This window comes from Bombina bombina, chromosome 1, assembly GCF_027579735.1.
Source record: "Bombina bombina isolate aBomBom1 chromosome 1, aBomBom1.pri, whole genome shotgun sequence".
NCBI lineage: Eukaryota > Metazoa > Chordata > Amphibia > Anura > Bombinatoridae > Bombina > Bombina bombina.
In genome coordinates this window covers 839,462,466-839,480,160 of record NC_069499.1, presented here as the reverse complement: position 1 = coordinate 839,480,160, position 17,695 = coordinate 839,462,466, and the positions used below count along the sequence as shown (strand labels likewise).

At 39.1% G+C, this 17,695-nt stretch overlaps 1 protein-coding gene across 1 annotated transcript in view; it reads left to right on the top strand.

Annotated features, from left to right (window-relative positions):
* The window catches only part of LOC128646043 (MARVEL domain-containing protein 3), a 188,285-nt gene that overhangs the window by 44,034 nt on the left and 126,556 nt on the right, over nucleotides 1-17,695 (top strand). Inside the window, exon 2 of the mRNA XM_053699459.1 lies at nucleotides 13,477-14,071. Within this exon, the coding sequence (XP_053555434.1) occupies nucleotides 13,482-14,071 (590 nt within the window). The 5' untranslated portion in view covers nucleotides 13,477-13,481. The remainder of the gene's footprint in view (nucleotides 1-13,476; nucleotides 14,072-17,695) is intronic.

Sequence of the window (17,695 nt, the reverse complement as noted above, 5' to 3'; positions counted from 1 at the left end):
TCCCTGAATCTGAAATTTCTCCCTCAGACAAAACCTCCCTCCTGGCCCCTTCAGATTGGTGTGAGGGTATGTCAGAAGCGTTATCATCAGCGTCCTCTTGCTCTTCAGTGTTTAAAACTGAGCAATCGCGCTTTCTTTGATAAGTAGGCATTTTAGATAAAATATTTTTAATAGAATTATCCATAACAGCCGTTAATTGTTGCATAGTAATAAGTATTGGCGCACTAGATGTACTAGGGGCCTCTTGTGTGGGCAAAACTGGTGTAGACACAGAAGGGGGTGATGCAGTACCATGCTTACTCCCCTCATCTGAAGAATCATCTTGGGCACTATTATTATCTGTGGCATCATTGTCCCTACTTTGTTTGGACACCATGTCACAATTATCACATATATTTAAATGGGGAGACACATTGGCATTCATACATATAGAACATCGTTTATCTGATGGTTCAGACATGTTAAACAGGCTTAAACTTGTCAACAAAGCACAAAAAACGTTTTAAAATAAAACCGTTACTGTCACTTTAAATTTTAAACAGAACACACTTTATTACTGAAAATGCGAAAAAGTATGAAGCAATTGTTCAAAATTCACCAAAATTTCACCACAGTGTCTTAAAGCCTTAAAAGTATTGCACACCAAATTTGGAAGCTTTAACCCTTAAAATAACGGAACCGGAGCCGTTTTTACATTTAACCCCTATACAGTCCCAGGAATCTGCTTTGCTGAGACCCAACCAAGCCCAGAGGGGAATACGATACCAAATGACGCCTTCTATAAGCTTTTTCAGTGGATCCTAGCTCCTCACACATGCATCTGCATGCCTTGCCTTCCAAAAACAACTGCGCATTAGTGGCGCGAAAATGAGGCTCTGCCTATGACTAGAGAAGGCCCCCATCTGAAAAAGGTGTCCATACAGTGCCTGCCGTTTTTTAACAACAATCCCCAAGATTATAATAACTATAAAGCGCTATAATCTGTCAAATATGCTTAGCAAGTAATCGTTTTAGCCCAGAAAAATGTCTACCAGTTTTTTAAGCCCTTATAAAGCCTTTATTCTTTTACTTAATCTAAGAAAATGGCTTACCGGTCCCCATAGGGAAAATGACAGCCTTCCAGCATTACCAAGTCGTGTTAGAAATGTGGCCATCATACCTCAGGCAGAAAAGTCTGCCAACTGCTTCCCCCAACTGAAGTTACTTCATCTCAACAGTCCTGTGTGGAAACAGCAATCGATTTTAGTAACGTCTGCTAAAATCATCTTCCTCTCACAAACAGAAATCTTCTTCTCCTTTCTGTTTCAGAGTAAATAGTACATACCAGCACTATTTTAAAATAACAAACACTTGATTGAAGAATAAAACTACATTTAAACACCAAAAAACTCTTAGCCATCTCCGTGGAGATGTTGCCTGTGCAACGGCAAAGAGAATGACTGGGGTAGGCGGAGCCTAGGAGGGATCATATGACCAGCTTTGCTGGGCTCTTTGCCATTTCCTGTTGGGGAAGAGAATATCCCACAAGTAAGGATGACGCCGTGGACCGGACACACCTATGTTGGAGAAAAGATGATTATAATGAACGGAATCGAAAGCCTTTTCAGCATCAAGCGAGATAACCGCCAGGTCTGGTGGGGTCCCTTCCCCCCCTTCCCTTTTGTTAAAAAAGTATTCTGATGTTATCAGAATCTCTCTGATTTTTGCTGCAGAGTTTCGAGAGTTCAAGAACCCGGCTTGATCTTTATGGATGATATCGCCTCATATTTTTTGTAACCTCTGGGCTATAATTGATGTGAAGATCTTGTAATCGGAGTTTAGTAAAGCAATTGGTCTATATGACTCCCTTAAAGTTGGATCTTTTCCACTCTTGAGTATCAAAGTTGTATAGGAGGATGTGAAAAGTTTCGACATCTCTCCTCCATTTATATAGATAGAATTATAGAACTCACAAAGATGGGCTGATATTTCAGAAGATAAAATTTTATATAGTTCATTAGGTAGCCCATCTGGCCCAGGGGTTTTATTCAGAGCAAGGTCAGAGATTGTTTTTTTAATTTCTTCCTCTGTGATTTGCGCATTGAGGGTACCAGCTAAATCAGTGGATATCTTAGGTACTGATATTTTGCTCCAGAAGTCCTCTGCTTGACCTGAGTCAGAGGGTCTGGAATGATACAATTCTTGATAATATTTTTCCATTTCTTCCGCTATATCCTCATGTTTAAATACTTCTTTGTCACCTAGCACCAGTTTCTCAATAGTTGAGGATTTTTTTTCACTTTTGACCAATTTAGCTAGGAGTTTCCCAGACTTGTTACCATACTTATATAGTTTAGACTGTAATTTTAACTCTTTCTGAGTTTCTCTGTATAACAAGAAATCGTCTTTGTTACTTTTTGCTTGATTATACTTAGCCCAGTTGGCAGAGTTTTGGTCAAGAAGGAATCTATTATATGCGTTTATTACTGCATTTGTTAGTTCCTTTTCTCTTTGTTGCATTTTTTTATTCAGTATTGCCATATAGGCTATGATTTCACCTCGTATTACAGCCTTTGCTGCCTCCCAAAATATGGCAGGACGATCTCTATACTCTGAGTTGCAGAGATCGTAGTCAGTGAACTTGGCTCTCAACCAGTTCTTAAATTTCGTATCTGATGCTAGGTGAGAAGGAAAAAAGAAACGATTTAGCTTAAGCTTGGGCTGCTTATCCTGAAGATCTAGGGTAATTGGCCCATGATCAGAGATACTAATAGGAAGAATTTTTGCTTTAACCTCATATGTACACAGTCTATCGTCTATCAGGAAAAGATCAATTCTTGATAGTGTTTTATGAGCTTTGGATAAGCAAGAGTATTCTCTAACATCGGGATTTTGCATCCTCCAGATGTCCTTAATGCCCAGGTTTTGCATAAGCCTAGAAAAAATTTTAGTTTCCAGATTATCTTTTTTATGCTTTTTTTGTTTTGTGTTTAGTCTCAGCCTGTCAAGTGGGCACTGTGGGGCCATGTTGAAGTCTCCTGCAAGAATAAGGTTACCTTCCAATATAGAGAATATTTCAGTCTGCACTTGATTCCAGAACTCTGGGTCAAGGATATTAGGCGCATAAACATTACACATTGTAAACACACGATTATTAATTTTTATTTTTAGACTCACTGATCTCCCCCCTGGGTCCGTCACAACATGTAGTATCTCTGCATTAATCCTTTTTCCTACCAAAATGGCTACCCCTCTCTTCCTCCCCTGTCCCGGTGCAGCAAAAACTTCCTTAACCCACAATGTTTTTAATTTTAATACTTCTTCTAAGTTAAGATGTGTCTCCTGGAGGAAAGCTATATCTGTATTCATTTTTCTTAGTTGGGTAATGATCGATTTCCTCTTTATAGGAGTGGTAATACCCCCTACATTCCACGATACTATTTTAAAGTTGACCATTTATTTTGATAGATAGATGGAATTGATAAAAAAAAAAAAAAAAAAAAAAAAAGGGGGAAACCTCCCGCAAGACACCTTTATTACTTCGTACCATTTTCCCTGCCATCCCTAACTTAAGATGAGGTAACAACAAGGTCAGTGAGTCACTGATATTTCTTCAGTTTACTCACTAGAGTTTAATTGGGTTAATAATTTTTCTGCCTCTTGTGCATTCTCAAAAAAATGGACTTCTCCTTTGGCAATAACCTTAAGTTTAGAGGGGTAATTAATTAGGGCCTGGTAACCCTGCTGAATAAATTTAGAGCAGATTGGAGCAAGATTTCTTCTCCTAGATGACGTCTCTGCCGAGTAGTCCTGAAATAGGAGAATCTTACTATCTTTAAACATAATAGGCTGATTCTTGCGAAAATATTGGAGAAGAGTTACTTTATCACTGAAATTAAGCAATTTGGCTATTACTGGCCTAGGTCTGTTGTTACCCCTGTTATCGACCTGAAGCTTCCCTATTCTGTGAGCCCTTTCTACCACTATTTGAGGGTTACTGGGGGGATTTTAAGTAGTTGTACCAACGTATTTGTAATAAACAAATTTAAATTCTCAGGTTGTCTCCCCTCCAGTAGCCCAATAATACGAATGTTGTTTCTTCTGGCCCTGTTTTCTAAATCTTCGATTTTAATTTTCATTTTAGATAGTCGCTGCATTGGAGTCTATACTAGTACTATGTGTAAAGGTAAGGTCCTCAAGATCAGACACCCTTTGTTCCACTTCATTAATCCTACTAGTGAAATGTCTCAGTTCTTGGGACAACAGTGTGATTTCTTGCTTAATCTCTGCCCTAAGGGCTTCAAATTTGGGGTTTAAGGCTTCTGCAATATTTGTCACCAGGGCCTGCATATTAAAGGTTTCATTGGTGACTAAAGGGTTAGTGGGGGTTGGCTGTACCTCCATAGATGTTTCTGTGCTATTTTTATTTCTTCTTTCTCTTGTTTTTGCTGCCATGGCTAGCGGGGGAGTCCGGGAGTGACTATGAAAAAATTTGTCCATAAGATGTGGTAGTAATCTAAGTAGTGATCAGTTAATATTGTGCTATAAAAACGTAGTGCTTTTATTGGGAAAGGGATATGGAAGTGAAGGGTGAGGGGGTGATGGAGTGAAGTAGGAAGGAGTGAGGGAAGTGAGGGGGAAAAAAAAAAAAACTTATTTTAGTGAGGTAGTGGATGTGGCTTCCTGTGTATAGAAGTCCCCACGCCAGTCAGAGAGGCTGCAATTTCTCCAACATAGGTGTGTCCGGTCCACGGCGTCATCCTTACTTGTGGGATATTCTCTTCCCCAACAGGAAATGGCAAAGAGCCCAGCAAAGCTGGTCACATGATCCCTCCTAGGCTCCGCCTTCCCCAGTCATTCTCTTTGCCGTTGCACAGGCAACATCTCCACGGAGATGGCTCAGAGTTTTTTGGTGTTTAAATGTAGTTTTTATTCTTCTATCAAGGGGCATTGCAGTAGTACCCTACTTGGACGACATACTGATTCAAGCGTCGTCTCTACCACAAGCAAAGGCTCATACGGACATTGTCCTAGCCTTTCTCAGATCTCACGGGTGGAAAGTGAACGTAGAAAAAAGTTCTCTATTCCCGTCAACAAGAGTTCCCTTCTTGGGAACAATAATAGACTCCTTGGAAATGAAGATTTTTCTGACAGAAGCCAGAAAATCAAAACTCTTGTCAAGTACTTCATTCTGTTCTTCTTCCTTCCATAGCGCAGTGCATGGAAGTAATAGGTTTGATGGTTGCGGCAATGGACATAGTTCCTTTTGCGCGAATTCATCTAAGACCATTACAACTGTGCATGCTCAGACAGTGGAATGGGGATTATACAGATTTGTCCCCGACGATCCAAGTAGATCAGAGGACCAGAGATTCACTCCGTTGGTGGCTGTCCCTGGACAACCTGTCCCAAGGGATGAGCTTCAGAAGACCAGAGTGGGTCATTGTAACGACCGACGCCAGCCTGGTGGGCTGGGGCGCGGTCTGGAAACACCTGAAGGCTCAGGGTCTATGGTCTCGGGAAGAATCTCTTCTCCCGATAAACATTCTGGAACTGAGAGCGATATTCAATGCTCTCAAGGCTTGGCCTCAACTAGCAAAGGCCAAATTCATAAGGTTTCAATCAGACAACATGACGACTGTTGCATATATCAACCATCAGGGGGGAACAAGGAGTTCCCTGGCGATGGAAGAAGTGACCAAAGTAATTCAATGGGCGGAGCTTCACTCCTGCCACTTGTCTGCAATCCACATCCCAGGAGTGGAAAATTGGGAAGCGGATTTTCTGAGTCGTCAGACATTTCATCCGGGGGAGTGGGAACTCCATCCGGATATCTTTGCCCACATAACTCAATTATGGGGCATTCCAGACATGGATCTGATGGCGTCTCGTCAGAACTTCAAGGTTCCTTGCTACGGGTCCAGATCCAGGGATCCCAAGGCGACTCTAGTAGATGCACTAGTAGCGCCCTGGACCTTCAACCTAGCTTATGTATTCCCACCGTTTCCTCTCATTCCCAGGCTGGTAGCCAGGATCAATCAGGAGAGGGCTTCGGTGATCTTGATAGTTCCTGCGTGGCCACGCAGAACTTGGTATGCAGACCTGGTGAATATGTCATCGGCTCCACCATGGAAGCTACCTTTGAGACGGGACCTTCTTGTTCAAGGTCCGTTCGAACATCCGAATCTGGCCTCACTCCAACTGACTGCTTGGAGATTGAACGCTTGATTTTATCAAAGCGTGGGTTCTCAGATTCTGTCATTGATACTCTTATTCAGGCTAGAAAGCCTGTAACTAGAAAAATTTACCATAAAGTATGGAAGAAATATATCTGTTGGTGCGAATCGAAAGGATTCCCATGGAACAGGGTAAAAATTCCTAAGATTCTATCCTTTCTACAAGAGGGTTTGGAGAAAGGATTATCTGCAAGTTCTTTGAAGGGACAGATTTCTGCTTTATCTGTTTTACTTCACAAGAAGCTGGCGGCTGTGCCAGATGTTCAGGCTTTTGTTCAGGCTCTGGTTAGAATCAAGCCTGTTTACAAACCTTTGACTCCTCCTTGGAGTCTCAATTTAGTTCTTTCAGTTCTTCAAGGGGTTCCGTTTGAACCCTTACATTCCGTAGATATTAAGTTATTATCTTGGAAAGTTTTGTTTTTGGTTGCAATTTCTTCTGCTAGAAGAGTTTCAGAGTTATCTGCTCTGCAGTGTTCTCCTCCTTATCTGGTGTTCCATGCAGATAAGGTGGTTTTGCGTACTAAACCTGGTTTTCTTCCGAAAGTTGTTTCTAACAAAAATATTAACCAGGAGATAGTTGTGCCTTCTTTGTGTCCGAATCCAGTTTCAAAGAAGGAACGTTTGTTGCACAATTTGGATGTAGTTCGTGCTCTAAAATTCTATTTAGATGCTACAAAGGATTTCAGACAAACATCTTCCTTGTTTGTTGTTTATTCTGGTAAAAGGAGAGGTCAAAAAGCAACTGCTACCTCTCTCTCTTTTTGGCTTAAAAGCATCATCAGATTGGCTTATGAGACTGCCGGACGGCAGCCTCCTGAAAGAATCACAGCTCATTCCACTAGGGCTGTGGCTTCCACATGGGCCTTCAAGAACGAGGCTTCTGTTGATCAGATATGTAAAGCAGCGACTTGGTCTTCACTGCACACTTTTACCAAATTTTACAAATTTGATACTTTTGCTTCTTCTGAGGCTATTTTTGGGAGAAAGGTTTTGCAAACCGTGGTGCCTTCCATCTAGGTGACCTGATTTGCTCCCTCCCATCATCCGTGTCCTAAAGCTTTGGTATTGGTTCCCACAAGTAAGGATGACGTCGTGGACCGGACACACCTATGTTGGAGAAAACAGAATTTGTTTACCTGATAAATTACTTTCTCCAACGGTGTGTCCGGTCCACGGCCCGCCCTGGTTTTTTAATCAGGTCTGATGATTTAATTTCTCTAACTACAGTCACCACGGTATCATATGATTTCTCCTATGCAAATATTCCTCCTTTACGTCGGTCGAATGACTGGGGAAGGCGGAGCCTAGGAGGGATCATGTGACCAGCTTTGCTGGGCTCTTTGCCATTTCCTGTTGGGGAAGAGAATATCCCACAAGTAAGGATGACGCCGTGGACCGGACACACCGTTGGAGAAAGTAATTTATCAGGTAAACATAAATTCTGTTTTTTAACTTTAAGAAGAAAGTAATTTAATCAGAGCAAGTCGAGGTATACTTTAATTCTCCTATGGTTATTATTATGTTAGACCTTCTTTATCTTAATGACTGAGATATATTGTATCCAACCGTTATATGTAGTTCTTGAAAAAGGGTAACCTATGTCTTATTTTCCCTACTGTCTAACTGTGCAACTTGGGCAAGTTAGTGTTTGGACAGTGCGCCTGCCTATTAATGATGAAAAATAAAATCACCTTTATCTTATATGGGAAAAAAAAAAAAAAAAAAAAAAGAAACATAAATAACAAACCGTTATTAATTACAACAAACCTTATCAAATAATTTTTCAGGCAAATAGTATTGATGTTTCTATTAGACAGTGATGCAGTTAGACAACAGTTTTACTAATCTGCAAGACCAAGTAAGATCAGCAAGTAAAGGTTGATAACACACTATTTTGCACACCTTCTTATTTGTTACAAAATTTTGATATGCTTTTGGTATGGAGTGCTTTCTGTATATACACCTCTAAACTTGTAGTCTATCTTTAGTCAGAGTGTTCGTTTGCAAGAAAAATACAAAAAACTTAGTTTTACTCAGGTTAGTACTAGTTTAAAAAAAAAAAAAGAAAAGAAAAGCATAACCTTAAACCTAGGCAGTTAGGAAAAGTTATAAACTATTATCTTGTCCTTAAGGCTTCTATATTTTGGATAGTCAATGAGGCAGAGTATTGCAAAAAGAGATGTCCAGCAATTAGCTTATTATTCTGCAAGCAACATATGCAAAATTGTCCAGGTTAATTAGTAGCAAAGTCTTAGTAATAGAAGCAGGTATCTGTTAATCTCTCAGCCAGAAAGCATAGCAAGCAACATTATTAGCAAATGCATTTAATAGAAGGCAAGTAGCTCATGCTTGTATATGTTAGTTTTCTCAGGAGTTCATGCAAAAGTTAGTAGAATTAACAACAAGCTGAAGGGGATGTCTCCTTTGAGTGAGCTGTGAGTGAAATAAAGCTACTCAATTTTCATTATCATTTCAAGAAGGAGAGTGCTTAATGTTTGTGCTGAAAAAGTTAAACCATTTCCCTGTCTGCTCCCCTTTTTTTCCTTTTTTCTTCCCTTCCTTTCCTGTTTCGCCCACACAGCTCTTTAAATTATACGTTAGGTACTGAAATGTGCAGTTCTGGGTTTAGGGGGGCAAAGTAGACTCACCTCTCCTCGCTCACTGCACGCCGTGATCTATCTTGTCCTGGAAGGTGGGCTTCTTATATCTGCAGTGGCTGTCTCTCCTAGGTAAACCTGTTCCTAACAGGTTCACCTCCAGCAGTTCCAGATCTCAGCCTGGGCCACCTGGCGAGCTCTCCCTCCCTCACGCAGCACCGGTGGGAGAGAGGGGAGAAGGTGGCAGGGCGAGCCTTTCTCGAGCAGGGATTCCTTCCTTGGTTCTTGGCCCTGGGGTAGCACTAGCTCCAATCCCTCTCACGCAGCACCGGTGGGAGAGGGATGGAGTAGTCAGCGCTACAGCCGAAATCCGGCGGTAAGCCTCAGGGGGGGGGCCACCTCGGGAGGGCGGATGGAGTCCCACACCACTCAGGGACAGCAGTTCCGGAGCTCCTGGCACGCTGCCAAAACAAGCAGGAAGGGAATCAGCGGCTGCGGTGGGCGGACTTGCCTGTGATAGGCCTGATGTTCTTGGTCCTCCGTCGAGGCAGGACCCAGCTTCAGCTTCGCTCACTTCACGGGAGCAAGAGGAAAAGAAGAACAATGCGCAGTGGGCGAGTGTGGCTCTGAATAACTTGCTGCGAGTCCTCGTCAGCAGTGAAGGGTAGAGTACAGACCACCCCAGGTAAATTCTCAATGGTTGCCGTATTCCATGGATCTTAGGGGTATAGGTCTGTTTTTGCCGAAAAGGGGAGCAGAGGGGTCTTTAAAGATAGAGAGGTGTCTCCTGGGTTACTCTCTGTTCCTTTTATTTCAGACATAGAAGGGGGCTGATAATCATGCTATAACAGCGAGATGTAGTTTGTCGCTTGTTTAGGTTCAGGTGCGATGTCTTAGGCTATCCCAATAGCTATCCCCTGGCTTGGGATGTGGCGCGAAGGAAACCGCCAGCAGCTGTAGGGTTGAAGCAGGCAGCTCAGCAGCACATGCTTGCTCCTCCTCCACCGGAACCTCAGAACATTAGAGCATGCAATCTAGAGCATGCAATTTTAAGCAACTTTATATTTCCCTCATATTATCAATTTTTCTTTGTTCTCTTGCTATCTTTATTTAAAAAGCAGGAATGTGATGCATAGGATGCCGGCCCATTTTTGGATGAGAATCTGGGTTATGATTGCTTATTGGTGGGTAAATGTAAGCATCCAATAAGCAAGCACTATCCATGGTGCTGAACCTAAAATGGGCTGGCTGCTAAGATTTACATTCCTGCTTTTAAAATAAAGATAGCAAGAGAACAAAGAAAAATTGATAATAGGAGTAAATTTCATCTTCTACAAGTTTCTGAATTAACTGCTCTTTTCACTGATTCTCCTAATCTTATTTTTTACCAGGATAAGGTGGTTTTAAGGACAAAATTATATATAATATATTTTTTTTTATTTTTTTTACAAAAATAGTGTCTTCTGGCAACCTCAATCGAGAAATCGTTGTTCATTCTCTTTATTCTAATCCTTAATATTCTAAAGAGAGACTTCTTCACAATTTGGATGTAATTAGAGCTTTGGTAAGTCTCCCCCAAAGCACATTAGTTTCCACTTCCAGGGCATTTAAAAATGATACTTCTGTATAAAAAAAATTTGCAAAGCAGCAATCTGGTCATCCTTGCATACGTAAAGGGACAGTCAACACCAGAATTTTTGTTGTTTTAAAATATAGATAATACCTTAATTACCCATTCCCCAGTTTTGCATAACCAACACAGTTATGCCCCCTTATTGCAGTTCTTTTGACAGACTTGCAATTTAGCCAATCGGTGCTCACTCCTCTGTAAATTTACGTGCATGATCTCTTATCTATATGAAACACATGAACTAACACCCTCTAGTGGTGAAAAACTGTCAAATGCAGAGGCGACCTCCAAGGTCTAAGAAATTAGCATATGAACCTCCTAGGTTTAGCTTTCAACTAAGAATACCAAGAGAACAAAGCAAAATTGGTGATACAAGTAAGTTGGAAAGTTGATTAAAATTACATGCCCTATTTGAATCATGAGAGGTTTTTTTGGACTTGACTGTCCCTTTTTTGAATGGACAGTCTGCACCAGAATATTTGTTTTAAAAGATAGATAATCCCTTTATTACCCATTCCCTAGTTTTGCATAACCAAGATAGTTATATTAATACACTTTTTACCTCTGTGATTATCTTGTATCAAAGCCTCTGCAAACTGCCCCTTATTTCAGTTCTTTTGACAGACTTGCATTTTAGCCAATCAGTGATGGCTCCTAGGAACTCCACGTGCGTTAGTTCATGTGTTTCATATAGATAACGCTGTGCTAACACCCTCTATTGGTGAAAAACTGTCAAAATGCCCTGAGCGAAGAGGCGGCCTTTAAACCTTTTGAGTGCTAAGCACTTTCCCACCTGGTAAGCTGATTTGATTTTTTTTTTTAATTTTTTAAATATATATTTTTATTGAACATAAAAAAAAAATCAGTTTTCCAAGACTTATACCATTGGAAAGGATAGGTGATTACCTTTCCAACGGTGGGTCTTGGGGGTCTGTAGCTGCTTAGATACTTGAGATACAGGCTTCTAAGCAGCATGCCCCCTTTCCCTATACTTGTCATTGTGATTTTTAAATAAAGTTGCGCAGTGACGTCATCACATCATTCCGCGTGACGTCACAGCGCAAAACGTGAACCCACGGCGATTCCTGTCACTATACAGGCCCGATCGCCGGGGTGGGAGCCCCCAGATCTCCCTCAATGTGGGAGAGTGCTAGGGACAGCTCTGAGCCGTCGTTGGCACCTGACGGAGATAATTTGCTCAGAGCCACCGTTGGCACTCAAGGGGTTAAGGGCTTAGAAATTAGCATATGAACCTCCTAGATTTAGCTTTCAACTAAGAATACCAAGAGAACAAAGCAAAATTGGTGATAAAAGTAAACTGCCCTTTTCAAAGATATTTTTTCCTGCCCAATTTTCCATGAACTTCACTGCTTGGGTATTAGTTCCCATGTGTAATGGATTGTGGCTTGCCAGCTTATTAAAGAAAACAAAATGTTACCTTACCTTATTCTTACCTTATTCATTTCTTTCATGGCGAGCCTCGCCCAATTTTATTAATATTTACATTTTTCTGGTGTCCCTTTTTTTTTTTATTATTTTTTTTTTTTGCATCTCTATTTCCCCTGCTTTGGCCTTTCCTACTTTTTTTGGGGGTTACTTCTCCTTTCTTGGCTATATATCAGACTGGCATACCAGTGAGGTGGAAGGGATTAAGTGCTCTTGAAAGTTTTGGGAATTTTTGCCTCCTCCTAGTGGCCAAGAGTTGAATCCCGTGCATAATGGATCATAGACTCTCACACCAATCAGAAAGTGCTAATGGGCCAGCTCTTATGCTTACATTCTTGCTTTTTAAAATATAGATAGCAAGAGAACAAATAAAAATGAATAGGGGTAAATTTGAAAGTTGCTTTAAAATTGCATGCTCTATCTGAATAGCGAGTTTAATTTTGACTAAACTATTCCTTTAAAGTGCCATAAAACAGGTTGAGATCTGTGCATATCCTAAAAGGGCTAATTAATTTTATAATAGTTTGCATAAAAAAATAGTTTAAAAATTTCTGGCAAGTATTTTTAAAATAATTTTCAAAAATAAGCAAAATTAATTACATAGCTAAACTGCCTGGAGCAGCTAACTCCACCCCTCTCATCAGTGTTTAGACACAGGCATTGTATTTCAACTGAGTTCCCAGCTTCTAGGCATGCTCCAACAGATAATCCCTATTCACATTTGCATTTTACCAAAAGAACAATAAACATAGATACAGCCATAAAAGGAATTGTGTGTGGGGAGTTAGAGATTTACAATTCAGAAACTAAAAAGAAAGGGTTAATGGCGAGGCACTGCAGTATAAATTTGAAGGTAATGTAATTAAAGTACATATATTATTTTGTCTCTATCCCAACTTGTCCTTTCTCTAAAAAAACTGTAACATAAGCAGAGAAAGTCCATTGTTAAATTATTGTAACTCGTGTATCTAAATCTACCTGTGAAACAATAATTACCAATACCTGTTGCTGTGGAATATCTTCTAAAGCCAGCTCTAGTTGTGTGTTCTTATATCCTCGGGGCGTGATGATGAATTCCAACCTCCCTTGTGTTTCTGCTTCCACCATCTTTGGAGAAAGATTTTTCCAGAGGTGAGGAGCACTCTGTGTAAACTATGTACAGTGTCCACCAGAAATGTTGTCATTCCAACTCCTGTATCAGATTCCTCTAGTGGTGTACTCAACCTTTGAATGACTTGCTACCAAGGAATAAATTGTTATGAGATAAGAGGATAGTTAACCATGAGGGAATTCTACATGATAGATTAGAAGAGATGGGTAATACGTTTTCAGCCAGAGGTTACCCTAAATATTTGATTCAGAATGAGATAAGCAATATATCTAGGAATCTTTCCTGCGACAAGGTAAGAAATGCTAAGGTAGAACATTTGGTTTTTATGTCTGGTGAACTTTAATTATTTCTTCTATGATTAGAACAATCTTGAAATTGAAACAAGCATAATATTTGTTTGGATGTAAGCAAATAACCACAACTTTAGTTTGTAACTTTGGCAGTTTTTTGCAGTAAAACATTTGTTCACCTTTTTAGATGTGATGATGGGAGACTCTGCTGCCTATTACGAGGGGGATCGATCAGAGAAAATGCATAGATACCACCAAAAAGATGACGGGGGAAGTTCACATGGAAATAGTTCTCATACACGGAATGGATATTCAGAGCAGCGAGAAGAAAAGAAACACAGGAAGTATGAGAGGGACAGATATGACAAAAATTATAGTAACCAACAGTACACTGAGAAGAATCAAATTTATGGCCAACAAAGAAATCAAACCAGACACCAGGAGAGCCAACAGCATTACAAAGTAAAAGCTTCAATAGACCGAAGTCGAAATCCAAATCGGCATCAAGACCAGTATCCTGAAGATAGGAGTACAAGTAGGAGCCAAAAGGAGAATAGTCATTCCCGTTCTAGAGACCAATACAGAGAGGAAAGGCCTTCCCATAGGTACCAACCAGAGGCAATCATGCAGGGGAACAAGGATAGGAACAAATCTAATGAAGGGAGGGCTCAAAGTAGAGTCCATAAAGAGATGAATCCGAGCCTACAGAATGAGAATATTTTATACACCGTGGATCACTTTGTCGATAACAAGGGATATGAGTATCATTACAAAGGTGAAAGGTGTGTTGCACTTGCTACATCACTTAATTTACATTTCTATGGTAAACAAATAAATCTATAAAAACATTGCTGTTTTAGCCAAAAATATATTTTGCCATGTTTGCGTATTATTCAGCACTTGCATAGTTATGTCTTCCAAATAAATAATAGATCTTTACACCCCATTTAAATCTGGATGTGTGGCAGGAGATATTTGCTGCTCCATTTCCCACTGTGCATTTTCCTAACACTGTACATTAACTAACAGTCTAAATCTTTACAATAGAGAAGTGGTGCATCAGGCTTCCAAATGGAGATTTGCAGGATATTGTGGTCAAGAATTAGAACCCTATGAAAAATCTGCAGGTAGGCTTGTCCAACGTATGGACCACACCCCAGAATAGCCCCAAGTTGCACAAGGCTGGAGTGCAGTTCTATGGAAGGTAGAACCTAGGGATGGGCGAATGTTTTTTGCAAAATTCGTTTTAATGTAATAGTATTTCTAATGCATTTTTTAAATGTAATATTCGATTTTGAATTTTTCGAATTGGAAAAATTAAAATCAGTATATTTGTAATATTTCTAATGCTCTGTTTAAATGTAATATTCAAATTATGCAATATTTGAAATGGAAACATTCAAATTGCTATATTTGTATCAATTTACTTAATTCCCTACCACATGAACTATTGAACTTCTGAATAGTATTGGTTAAATCGAATGTTGCATTCGAATGTGGATATTCAATCTAATTACTAACATTCGATTACTGAATTTTAATAATTTTCATTATTAAAATTTGATTTTACAATACGAATGTCTACAGGACTATTCTTTCTACCAAATGACATTTTCAACACATTCGCCTATCCCTAGTAGAACCCTGACCCTCCTACATACTATGCAATGATTGGTTGACCTGCACAGGAGCTCCTTTATGTACTATATGGCCAAATGTATGCGGACACCTCTAGTAATTGAGTTCAGGTGTTTTAACCATGCCCATTGCTAACAGGTGCATCAAATCTAGTACATAGTCATGAAATTGCCATAGACAAACATCTGCATGATAATGGCTTTAAATGTGGCACTGTTATAGGATGATATCTTTGCCACAAGTCAGTTCATGACTACTATGGGCTAGATTACAAGTCGCGCGCTAATGGTTGTGCACAAGCGACATCTGGTTTATCGCGCCTGTTTACGTGCATCGGGAGTAGTGCATGTTACAAGTTGAAAGTAGACGCAATCACTTGAGCGCAATTGAAGTTAGCGTGACCTCAGAGCTCTGGTTAACTGTTAAACTAGAATAAAAAACACATCAAAAATACATGTAAAAGTACAGTTACACTCATAATAACACCATCTATAAAAAAAATTGCAGAACACTTATATTTCACACAGCCATTGGCTTCACACTTTAGTGACCTATTTATAACTGTCCCTAATTGGCCACAGCAGAGAGGGTAACCTAAGATATAATATATAAGTGCATTAGAGCCAGAGTTAATTTTGTCAACTAAAACTACACTAAAATGAGTATAAACTAAAGAAATTCTGATTACTAAAATACGACTAAAACTAATATGGCATTTTAGTCAAAAGACTATGACTAAAACTGAATCAAAATGACATTTTAGTCAAAAGACTGACTAAAACTAAATCAAAATTTGCTGACAAACATTTTATGCAAGGTGTTCTAATCAATCCATATCTAATTACTGCTCTTCTGTCAAATTTTCAAAACCTTAATTTTATTAAAATTTAAGATAAATAAAGACATGTTAAATACCACAACAGTTAAATCTGTATTGCATGTTCAAACCTTAATACCATAAATAAAAACAGGTTAATAAACCTTTTACTCCAGGAGTATATAATGAGTTTGGAAGTTCTAGAGCAGTGCTAATATCGTTGCCGAATTTTTTTTAGAATCTGAACAATCAGTTGATTCTTCCTATAGAAATAAGCATAACCCACGACTATGGGTTTGTTATGCTGTGCCTGTGCTAGCTGCAGAAACTTTTTGTTGTGTTGAGTTACTTGATACTTGTTTTAATTATTAACAGATAACTGTTAGTTTTCATATTGGGTAATATGTGCAATACAGCCAATACAGTTTACAGTTTTGTTTTTTTATATTTTAAAGTTGCACTTCTGTTTATTTATGGCACTTGGTTTTATTTAATTTTAAAGGAACAGTCAACACCAGAATTAAAGATAGATAATCCCTTAATTACCAAGTCCCCAGTTTTGCATAACCAACACAGTTATAATTATACACGTTTTACCTCTGTAATTACCTTGTATCTAAGCCTCAGCAGACTGCCCCCTTATTTCAGTTCTTTTGACAGACTTGCAATTTAGCCAATCAGAGCTGTTTCCATGGTAAATTCATGTGCATGAGCTCAATGTTATTTATATGAAACACGTGTGAGCTAATGCCCTCTAGTGGTGAAAAACTATCAAAATGCATTTAGATTAGAGGCAGCCTTCAAGGTCTAAGAAATTAGCATATGAACCTCCCTAGGTTTAGCTTTCAACTAAGAATACCAAGAGAACAAAGCAAAATTGGTGATAAAAGTAAATTGGAAATTTGTTTAAAATGACATGCCCTATTTGAAACATGAGTTTTTTTTTGGACTTGACTGTCCCTTTAAGTTTAATAAAGATGTTCTATATCGCAACGGCTAAATCTGTGTCTGTATTGCATGTTTATTAAACCTTAATACCATAAATAATAACAGGTGTTATGTTTATTCCTGGAGTATATAATCAGTTTGCAAATTATAGAGAAATACTTAAATACAGGTAGCCCTCAGTTTACGCCGGGGTTAGGTTCCAGAAGGAATGGTTGTAAATCGAAACCGTTGTAAATTGAAACCCAGTTTATAATGTAAGTTAATGGGAAGTGAGGGAGTTAGGTTCCAGGCCCCTCTCAAATTTGTCATATGTAACACCTAATACATTATTTTTAAAGCTTTGAAATGAAGACTTTAAATGCTAAACAGCATTATAAACCTAATAAAATAATCACACAACACAGAAAATATAATTAAACTAAGTTACATAAACAAAAATATTTGCTAAACAGCATTATAAACCTAATAAAATAATCACACAACACACACTTTGCTTGCATTTTTCTGCAAACAATTCTTTCTATGCATTCCAATCTGGACTGATTTATAGACCGGAAGATCTTGCTCCTATGAAAGCTGCTCGATAGCTCAGGTCTAGTTATACTGATTCATTTTAGCTTGCTTGGCTTGCATATCTTTGCTGCAACACAAGCGGACAGCTCCACCTACTAGCTATTTTAATCAATGCACTGCTTCTCAATGCTTTTCAATAGCAGTCACATGACTGAAACGGTGCAAATTGAACCGTTGTAAATCGAGGGCCACCTGTATTGCATTACACTTTAACTAAACCCCTTAGATTTTAGTTGACTAAAATCTACTGGAGTTTCAGTTGACTAAGACTAGACTAAAACAATTCAGAAGACTAAAATGGCATTTTAGTCAAAAGACTAAGACTAAATTGAAATTTGCCTTCAAAATTAACACAGATTGGAGCCTTTTGCAGTTAAAGGGACACTGAACCCAAATTTTATCTTTTGTGATTCAGATAGAGCATGCAATT